Source organism: Armigeres subalbatus, chromosome 2, assembly GCF_024139115.2.
Source record: "Armigeres subalbatus isolate Guangzhou_Male chromosome 2, GZ_Asu_2, whole genome shotgun sequence".
NCBI lineage: Eukaryota > Metazoa > Arthropoda > Insecta > Diptera > Culicidae > Armigeres > Armigeres subalbatus.
This window is the reverse complement of record NC_085140.1, coordinates 345,993,479-346,003,700: the sequence shown is the minus strand read 5'-3', so window position 1 is coordinate 346,003,700 and position 10,222 is coordinate 345,993,479. Positions and strand designations below refer to the sequence as shown.

At 43.2% G+C, this 10,222-nt stretch overlaps 2 protein-coding genes across 2 annotated transcripts; one reads left to right on the top strand and one right to left on the bottom strand.

The window, feature by feature from the left end:
* The first annotated feature begins 317 nt into the window (after window positions 1–317).
* Window positions 318–984, top strand: LOC134217039 (uncharacterized). Its single transcript, XM_062695795.1, has 2 exons — window positions 318–711; window positions 774–984. The coding sequence occupies exons 1-2, from the start codon at window positions 349–351 to the stop codon at window positions 930–932; spliced, it is 522 nt and encodes a 173-aa protein (XP_062551779.1). The 5' UTR covers window positions 318–348; the 3' UTR covers window positions 933–984.
* A 7,503-nt stretch (window positions 985–8,487) lies between these two features.
* On the bottom strand, window positions 8,488–9,100 carry LOC134217038 (uncharacterized). The gene is made up of 2 exons (XM_062695794.1): window positions 8,711–9,100; window positions 8,488–8,646 (listed from the first exon to the last, which is right to left on the bottom strand). Exons 1-2 carry the CDS (start codon window positions 9,074–9,076, stop codon window positions 8,488–8,490), a joined length of 525 nt encoding a protein of 174 aa, XP_062551778.1. The 5' UTR covers window positions 9,077–9,100.
* Between the last annotated feature and the right edge of the window lie 1,122 nt (window positions 9,101–10,222).

Here is a 10,222-nt window from a genome sequence, read left to right as displayed (position 1 = left end):
CCCGTTAATAACTGTGGAAGTACCTAACGAACGCTAAGCTTCGAGGCGGCAATGTCTCAGTGGGGAATGTAATACCAACCAGCAAAGAAAAAAAAATGAAGTAGACTGGTTCCGCTTGATTTCGTGCAGCACAGACAATCGAATACAAGATCTGAACTTACCTAACTTCCGTTATTCAACATTGGATTTTAACAGACTGAAAACATAATAATTGTGCAATTGGATTGCATGCAGCCATGATATACCATTTTAGTACACTATGGGTAAATAAATACAAAGGAATTCGTAAAATTGGAAACAGTTTTCCAGTGAATTTTCATACGAATAAAGTACCAGTTTACACATAGGATGAACCTGAAAGCGTTTATCATATTGATGATGATTTCTTCGTTAGATTCAAGGATAACAGTCGATCTTCAGGAAATGCACGGTTGTCCAGGCCACTCGTACGATATAGATTTTTCAAACGTCGAATTTGACTTCGATTACGATGGATATCTAATTGTCAGCGGAAATTTCACTTTTCTGAAGGACGTTGTTGAACCATACGCAGCGTACTTCCACTCGGATCACATGGAACGGGGCGAGTGGAGGCCGGCAATTATTCATAAGAACGTTCCGGACTTTTGTGCAGTCATACAGAGCCCTTTGGAAGTCTGGTACCCGGTAACGCAGCACTTGAGTAAGAAACGATGTCCATATAAGGCGGGAGTAAGTATTTATTAAGTTCCTCGAGTTCAGCAACTTGAAATTAATATTTTCTTTTCCGGTAGTCTGTGGTGCATTTCGATACAGTTCGTTATAAATTTCCAGTTGCTATAACGCCAAATTTTCTCGGAGAATGGAGAATGTTCATGGAACAGCGTGATGTCACTAAGGATCCCAAACCGTTTGCTTGTCTGATGCAGTATTTCAGTGTGATAGAAATATAGATATATTATATCATGAACCAATCGCGTAAAAATAAGTGTAAGGAAGACAATAACAATTGAGGGGTTAGAAGCAGAGAGGTGTAAGTGACATTTTTGTCATAATTGCGTTAGCTACAGCAAAAAATGCTTTGGTTCTCGAGCTATGCGGCAATATGTTGATATCGTTTGTACGATGTTTATAAAAAATGTAAAAATTCATTGAATATTATAAATTTTTTGAAGTTCCATACAATTTGTATGGAGCTAAAAAATATTTAAAACTTTGCCCCCATTTTTCTCAAAACTAACTTTTTGTCACTTACACCCCTTTGCATTTGACCCCCTCAATTATTCATAATATGTTGTTATCTAGCATAGGAACAATTATATTTGCAATTATTTTTTATATTTCGTTGATGTTGTCACTAACGTTGATTACACTTATCCAGTTCGTCGAGCTTCTGGCGGTACTCAGCCGATACTCCTTCCGCCGACAATCGCTGGATATTGTAACGCATCGTTCGCTGTGATCTTTCGTTCGATACAGTTGACAATCGTGATCGAATTTAATTTTTTTTTTTGGCTTTATTAAGGAGACTTCCAGCCCTAGGCTGGCCCGTCTCCGGATCGAATTTTACTGACAACGAGGTAGTGATGAGAGTCAATGTTCGGACTTCTGAATGTCCGCACATCGATAACATCCGAGAAATGGCGCCTATTCACCAGAACATGGTCTATCTGGTTGCAAGTTTCACCATTTGTGTGTCTCCAGATGTGCTTTCGGATGTTCTTTCTTGCAACCCTTGCACCCCTCTGGCAGCAGCGAAATTTACAAACCGTAGGCCGTTGTCATCTTCTGGAAACCCATCGTAAAGTCCACCCGAAATTATCTCAAGAATTCGAACAGTTGTTTAACCAGGATTTCCTTTTCAAATTTCTCCGGGATTTTCTTAAACTCTTTCAGATTGTTTTTTGAGGATAACTCCAGGAAATCTATTGAGAAATTATTTAGAAATATCATCAAAAATTCCCCCCCTAAGTGCAATTTATAGAAGTATTCTTGAAGTAATTTCCGCGGAAAATCCTGGAGAAACTCGAGGAAGAGAAGGCAGGAGTATTTGTGAAAGAATTTCCCGAAGCGAAATTTGAGTGGAAGTACCAGGAAAAAAATTAGGGAACTTTCGGAAGGAATTTATGTAAATGTTTCAGTGGGGATCGTCGGGAAAACTTCTAATATTTATTTTCCAGAGATATTTTCGTGTGAATTCCAGAGAAATTTCTGGAAAACTCCCAAAGATATTTCCGAAAGAATTCTCGGGGTTGGTGTGTGTTGCCGTAGAAATTCTATGTGAGATTCGAAAGGAGTTCAGTGGAAATTTCTGGAGAGTTCTCGAAGTAATTTATGAAGAGTTCTTGGAGGAATTTCGAGAATTTCAGGAGAAATTCTTTGAGGAAATATGTGTGGACATTCTAGAGCAGCAGTTCTCGACCTTTTTCTTGAAAGGTACCCCTTCCTTCCCTTTTGTATTGATTAAGGTACCCCCTATGTTTTATTGGTGAAAATTAAAATAAGCGTGTCTCATACGGACCTGAAAACTAACGGTATATATGGCTCTTTATAATGTTGGCTGAAATTTTTATTAGTCCGTGAAACTTTCTAATTAAAATTAAGTTACACTTCGACATTCCTAAAGGATGAAAATATGCTTCAGCGTCTCTTGAAAAGCATTGCGCACCTCGACTCGAAACGAGCAAACCATGCAAACTGTCATACGAAAGAGCTGTCATAAGGAGATGCACAATGATGCCCCAGCTTCCGAGCCTCTTGAAAGGCAACTTGAAAGGAGGCTTCTGACCAACTTGAAAAAAGAATTCCGAGCCTCTGGAAAGAAGTCTTCCAAGCCTCTTCCTAGGAGACATAGGAGCCTCTAGAGAGAATGCTTCCGAGTCTCTTGAAAGAAAGCTTCCGAATCTCCTGCAAGGAAGCTTTCGAGGCTCTTGAAAGAAGGCTTCCGAGCCTCTTGAAAGGAGGCTTTCGAGCCTCTTGAAAGGAGGCTTTGAGGCCTCTTGAAGGAGGCTTGAGCCTCGAGCCTCTTGAAGGAGGCTTTCCAGCTCTTGAAAGGAGGCTTTGAGCCTCTTGAAAGGAGGCTTTGAGCCTCTTGAAAGGAGGCTTCAGAGCCTCTTGAAAGGAGGCTTGAGCCTCTTGAAAGGAGGCTTGAGCCTCTTGAAAGGAGGCTTCCAGCCTCTTGAAAGGAGGCTTCTGAGCCTCTTGAAAGGAGGCTTCTGAGCTCTTGAAAGGAGGCTTCTGAGCCTCTTGAAGGAGGCTTGGAGCCTCTTGAAAGGAGGCTCTGAGCCTCTTGAAGGAGGCTTGAGGAGCCTCTTGGAAGGAGGCTTTGAGGCCTCTTGAAAGGAGGCTTCTGAGGCCTCTTGAAAGGAGGCTCTGAGCCTCTTGAAAGGAGGCTTCCAGCCTCTTGAAAGGAGGCTCTGAGCCTCTTGAAAGGAGGCCTTCCGAGCCTCTTGAAAGGAGGCTTCTGAGCCTCTTGAAAGGGAGGCTTCTGAGCCTCTTGAAAGGAGGCTTCTGAGCCTCTTGAAAGGAGGCTCTGGAGCCTCTTGAAAGGAGGCTTGAGCCTCTTGAAAGGAGGCTTGAGCCTCTTGAAAGGAGGCCTGAGCTCTTGAAGGAGGCTTGAGCCTCTTGAAAGGAGGCTTCTGAGCTCTTGAAAGGAGGCTTCCGAGCCTCTTGAAAGGAGGCTTCTGAGCCTCTTGAAAGGAGGCTTCCTGAGCCTCTTGAAAGGAGGCTTCCAGAGCCTCTTGAAAGGAGGCTTCCAGCTCTTGAAAGGAGGCTCTGAGCCTTCTTGAAAGGAGGCTTCTGAGCCTCTTGAAAGGAGGCTTCCTGAGCCTCTTGAAAGGAGGCTTCTGAGCCTCTTGAAAGGAGGCTTCTGAGGCCTCTTGAAAGGAGGCTTCTGAGCCTCTTGAAAGGAGGCTTGAGCCTCTTGAAAGGAGGCTTCTGAGCTTGAAAGGAGGCTTCCGAGCCTCTTGAAAGGAGGCTTCCGGGCCTCTTGAAAGGAGGCTCTGAGCTCTTGAAAGGAGGCTTCCAGCTTTTGAAAGGAGGGCTTCTGAGCCTCTTGAAAGGAGGCTTCTGAGCCTTGAAAGGAGGCTTGAGCCTCTTGAAGGAGCTTCCGAGCCTCTTGAAGGAGGCTTCCGAGCCTCTTGAAGGAGGCTGGGGCCTCTTGAAGGAGGCTCTGAGCCTCTTGAAAGGAGGCTTCTGAGCCTCTTGAAAGGAGGCTTCCTGAGCCTCTTGAAAGGAGGCTTCTGAGCCTCTTGAAGGAGGCCTGAGCCTCTTGAAAGGAGGCTTGAGCCTCTTGAAAGGAGGCTTCTGAGCTCTTGAAGGAGGCTTCTGAGCCTCTTGAAAGGAGGCTTGAGCCTCTTGAAGGAGGCTTCTGAGCCTCTTGAAAGGAGGCTTCTGAGCCTCTTGAAAGGAGGCTTCCGGGCCTCTTGAAAGGAGGCTTCTGAGCCTCTTGAAGGAGGCCTGAGCCTCTTGAAAGGAGGCTTCCGAGCCTCTTGAAAGGAGGCTTTGAGCCTCTTGAAAGGAGGCTTTGAGCCTCTTGAAGGAGGCCTGAGCTCTTGAAAGGAGGCTTCCTGAGCCTCTTGAAAGGGGAGGCTTCTGAGCCTCTGAAGGAGGCCTGAGCCTCTTGAAAGGAGGCTTCTGAGCCTCTTGAAAGGGAGGCTTCCAGGCCTGAGCCTCTTTGAAAGGAGGCTCTGAGCCTCTTGAAAGGGAGGCTCTTGAAGAGCCCTCTTGAAGGAGGCTTCTGAGCCTCTTGAAAGGAGGCTTGAGCCTCTTGAAAGGAGGCCTGAGCCTCTTGAAAGGAGGCTTCTGAGCCTCTTGAAAGGAGGCTTGAGGCCTCTTGAAAGGAGGCTTCTGAGCCTCTTGAAAGGAGGCTTGAGCCTCTTGAAAGGAGGCTTCCGAGCCTTCTTGAAAGGAGGCTTCTGAGCCTCTTGAAAGGAGGCTTGAGCCTCTTGAAAGGAGGCTTCTGAGCCTCTTGAAGGAGGCTTCCGGGCCTCTTGAAAGGAGGCTTCCTGAGCCTCTTGAAAGGAGGCTTCTGAGGCCTCTTGAAAGGAGGCTTCCGAGCCTCTTGAAAGGAGGCTTCCGAGCCTCTTGAAAGGAGGCTTCCGAGCCTCTTGAAAGGAGGCTTCCGAGCCTCTTGAAAGGAGGCTTCCGAGCCTCTTGAAAGGAGGCTTCCGAGCCTCTTGAAAGGAGGCTTCCAGGCCTTTTGAAAGAAGGATTTTTCACGAGTCGCTTCAAAGGAGTCTTTCGAGCCTTTATATAGATAGCTTTCGACTTTTTTTCAGAGAAGCCTCTGAGCCTCATGAAAGGACACTTCCAGGCCTCTTGAAAAGAAGCTTCTGGGCCTCTTCAAATGAGGCTTTCTGGACTTTTGAAAGGATCGAAAGAACAATTCAAGCCGAATTAACTAGCATTTGAGCTATATAAACGCTTCATCGGTCTCCAATTTGTTGAGAAGGCTTCTGAGGCTCTTGAAGGAGGCTTTTGAGAAGCGTAGAAGGATGCTCATAACTCTCTTGCAACGAAGCAATTGAGCTTTTCGAAAAAAGCCTTCATGCCTCTTAAATCGACTCTTCTTACTTTCAGACTTTAGTTTTTAATCCACAGGCATATTTTTAACATATTATTCAACATGTTGTTTCGAACAGCTAGATTTTTAAAAATTGTTCATTCGACGTTTTGCCCTTTAACTCTTTTGTCTAACAGCCCTCCATACAGTATGGGAAAAATCAAATTTTCAAATAATCGAGGATGGAAAACTAGCTAGCGACTAAAATCGTTCGATAATTGTATCTCGATTTGAAGCATTTACCGTTACTTTTTGAACTTATTTATCTAAATTATGCCAAACATCAGATTGAACTTCATTGTTGACATTAAATTGGTTTTCGTAAGATTCACATTTAAATGATAATTTTCTGTTTATAATAAATTGATTCCAAATCGCCAACGACAACTCGCCTTATTTTCACAGCTGAGAAGTTATCAAATGATAATTCCAATCATTATCGCATGAGAATGATTCAGTACAACCGTGGCTGGTTGGAGAGGGCAGCTTTCAATAGGCTTTGATTTACTGATCGGAATATGACATCCTGGAGATACTTTCGGACGAACTCCTGGAGGAACTTCCGGACGACATCCTGGACGAACTTCCGGACGAAATCCTGAAGCAACTTCCAGACGACATCCTGAAGGAACTTCCGAACCTAACCCTTGAGGAGCTTACGGACGACATACTGAAGACAGTTTCGGACAAAATCCTGGAGGAACTTCCAAACGACAACCTGGAGGAACTTCCGGACAAAACCCTGGAGGTACTTCGGATGGAAATTCTGGATGAACCTCAGGAGGAATTCCTGGATGAACTTCCAGAGGAATTCCAGGAGGAACTTTCGGACGAAATCCTGGAGAAACTTTCGGATGAAATCCTGGAGGAACTTCCGGACGAAATCCTTTTGGAATGTAGTAAACAATGAGTCCCATAATGAGCAATAGAAAATACTAGCTAAATGTTTCGAATGCGAGGCAAGTTCTGACTTTCTTAGCAAGAATATCAGCACGTTAGCTATACTCACCTACGCTGGTACCCAACAACGATGCGTAACACCTTTACTTTTCACTAGTGTTCGTCGAATGTGAGTAATTATGATGGGATAACCCACGGATGATGAAGGTTTGTACCAAAAACAGCAGAGTGTATGTTTGCGAATCACTGAATACCACTAGAGACATTAGTCCAGAGAAGATGCCTGGTTAGGAGAAATGTGGATAGGTATGTGGCGCCAATAGAACCGCCAAAAAGATGATTGTTAAGCTTATGAGCGCATGGCTCCGCCGCAACGCCTCACCCCAACAGTCGCTGTATGTTCAGTCGTATGGTTCTCTCACGCCTAGAACCGGCGGTTCGAGACTAAGATGAAAAGATGAAAATGCCTACCTTAACCCTACTCTTTTATTTGTGTGATGTTCAACATGGTTGACAATAAACAAAATGCAGCCAGCAGTCTCGGTCAGACTAATGGCAATCGTGGCTTATTGACTGACAATATCTCGTATGTTTTGGGTAGGACTATAATAGCTTGCTTTTCGATAGATAGCGTTGGACACTTGGCTGGTTGCGAAGGTACCAGAAAAGTTGTTTCAAAAAATCCACCGAAAAGAGATGATTTTTCCATCTCCACCTCACAATTTGGTAAGGCTTTATTATTGCATTTAGCGCCAGCTTCGCTTACCAAATGTTATTTTTATGATTGCTTACATGCAGCTTGCCTGATTCTGAAATTGTAGCCCCGTCGCGCACAAATTTCGATTCGGCATGGCTTGTGCACGGATTTCACGTTCTCGTGTTCCTCGCCATCGGACCTCCTGAAGCACTGCAACCTTCACCTTAAAAAGTGTTTGCCTTTCTTTTACAGTAAGTGTACCGAAAGGCTACTTTTTCGCTTCAAGCACAAACTTTCTATAGAAAACGACACTATCATCACACCTCATTGAAAACGATCGCAGGGCAGTAGTTGAAACTTTTGCCCAGCTGAAGAGGAAGACAGCAAGGATAGACTTAACCAATACAAAGCACATGGTTGCAGGTAGAGGAAATGGTGTCATGATCTTTGCGGAGGCTTTTCTTGAAGTCAAATATAATTTAATCCAGTTGACGATTCACGATGGTAGACCAAGACGGCTCCGTTTCAAGATAACAAGGACATGCAGAACTATATCAAATGGCTTCGAAAAGTCGATGTACACAGTATCTACTTATTTCCGTTTCTCGATGTTTCCAATAACACTATTGGTGAAGCTCGTCAAATTAGAGATCGTCGAACGTTTTTTCATGAATTCTGATATAACGGATTTAATGGCTGGGTATAGCTTATCGTGCAACAGACTTTCAAAAACTTTGACCAGTTTAGTGTGGTTCAGGATCGAGATGGGTCGATAATTTTCCACGCAATGAACGCTGCCGGATTTGAACATCGGTGCAATTGATGCAAGCTTCAAGAAATCATAGAACACATCATCCGCGATCGATCGAATGACAATCGCCAGGCCAGGGACAGTCAGCAAAGCTGCACAGTTCCTTATGAACGGTAGTGGAGTCTGATCCGGATCAGGTCCCTTGGAAACGTCGACTGAATTGAGGGCAATTGAAAACAGTGTCTCAGTTTTGACCCTGTCCTGGCACGGTGGTTTCCATACCACACACGTACTTAGAAGCTGGAGGAACATTCACCTACACCGACAATTATGGAGCTCTACAGTACACGAGGCATAGATGTATCGACGCTATAGCCAATCATGTATCCAGGCAGGTATAAACGCTCTCGAGTGTGAATTCTCTTTGTTGGTAAGAACTCGAGTAGATCTACACATTTTAAGATGAAGTGTGAGAAATGACCAATCCTGTTGATTAGTGAGAACAATTAAGATATCAATAGTATTCACCTATTTATTCATTTCACGTAATTGGTATGCAGAATAAAGAAAAAATCTTCAATTTTTCTAATCGATCCTTTATATATCAATAACACTGACGTGCTGCATCACACAAGAAGAAGTATTTGTGTTCCTAGTGGCATCACGCTGCTCTATGTACATTTTCCATTCTCCAAGAAAGTGACGCGGTATGATCACAGGAAATTTGTAACGAACATTGTCGATTCGTGCCACATACTATTAAGAAACGAGAATGTGTCAGGAAAACATTGGATCTTAAAAACATCCCAACAATACGTACCCCCGCCTTGTACGGGCAGTATTTCTGGCTTAACTGCTTCGTAATCGGGTACCAGACTTCCGTCGGTTTCTGTATGACTGCGCAAAAGTCCGGTATGTTTCGGTTCACAATCCCCGTTCTCCATTCGCCGCGTTCCATGTGCTCCGAGCGTACATACAGCGGGTACGGGGCGATAATGTCCTTGAGGTAAGTGAAATTCCCGTTGACAGTTATATATCCATCGTCGTCGTAATCGAACTCCACATTTGACAAATCCATGTCGAAAAACTTGTAACCGGGACAAATTACCGAATCCTCTACATCGGGAATAACTTTCAGTTCCACTAGTGACGCAAAGGTCAATATAGAGAATACCTTCAGAAACATGTATAATAGAATGTTCTGTTCTGATTCGTGGCTTATCATGAATGAAACTGATTTCGAAGCAGCCGATACTCTACTATTTATTTGTACCATCGTGTATGGCAACGTGAATGCGTGCCAAATGGTCATACAAGTATCATGTTTTGTTAGACTGAAATTTTAGTGAGAGCTTATTACGTAGTCTTTGATTCATGGATAATTATTATATATGCTGATGGTATACAAAACTTCATAATCCAAGATTCTACATATCATACAGATCCCATTCGATTTTGGCAACATTTTTATTGTCAACATGTTTTTTGTATTCTCATAGTGCTTTACATTTCTTCACTAATTTTCATTTTCATTTTTCATTTTTCATTTTGCAGCGTTTGGTGGGGCAATGAGAGCGCAAGTCAATCCAAAGCCGATAATAGAGAGGGTAATGGCAGAAGAGTCCGTGCAGACCACTTGAACGCCATGGGGTAGGATAAGGATGGGGTGAAGTGAGGTTCGGATTTGGAATCGACTCGACACTAATGCAAAATGTAATTGAATGCAAACTAGTCAATGATCAAAGACTAAAATCATAATTTCAAGATTTCTAGTACAACGTTTTTCTAGTTATTAAAAGCAATGTTCAAAATGCAATGTCTTCTTTTTTGCCTTAGAAGCATCTGATGTGGTTTGAAAGGCCACTTAGTCATATAGTACAATTATAAGTTATTTAATGTGTTAGCTTTTTGTGACCACATTGAAAATATAAAAACCCAACTTAATTCACCGAGTAGTGATACTGCCTTTCTCATATTTAGTTAAGACATCAACCTTATATGGCGCTTATGTAGTTCGGTTCGATGTACCATTTTCTTTATAACTTTCAAACGCAACGATCGATCTTTATCAAATTCAATAGTGATCAACTAGGCTTTACCCTCTGTCGAATAAAACTTGTTGCGAGAAAATCGGTCAAGGATTACTATATGAAAAATTGTCTAATGTTTTTCTTAGCTTTTGTGCACACACATGCACACACATACACACATACATACACACGGACAGACGGACATGTGCTCAGTTCGTTGAGCTGAGTCGATTGGTATATAACACTATGGGTCTCCGGGCCTTCTATAAAAAGTTCGTTCTTGGAGTGAAATGATAGCCTTT

Excerpts from the sequence above, each read along its gene's own strand:
- LOC134217039 (XM_062695795.1), top strand. The coding sequence starts at position 349 with ATGAACCTGAAAGCGTTTATCATATTGATGATGATTTCTTCGTTAGAT. Across the intron at positions 712-773 it reads GATGTCCATATAAGGCGGGA|TCTGTGGTGCATTTCGATAC; the intron begins GTAAGTATTTAT and ends CTTTTCCGGTAG.
- LOC134217038 (XM_062695794.1), bottom strand. The coding sequence starts at position 9,076 with ATGTTTCTGAAGGTATTCTCTATATTGACCTTTGCGTCACTAGTGGAA. Across the intron at positions 8,647-8,710 it reads ACTGCCCGTACAAGGCGGGG|TATGTGGCACGAATCGACAA; the intron begins GTACGTATTGTT and ends GTTTCTTAATAG.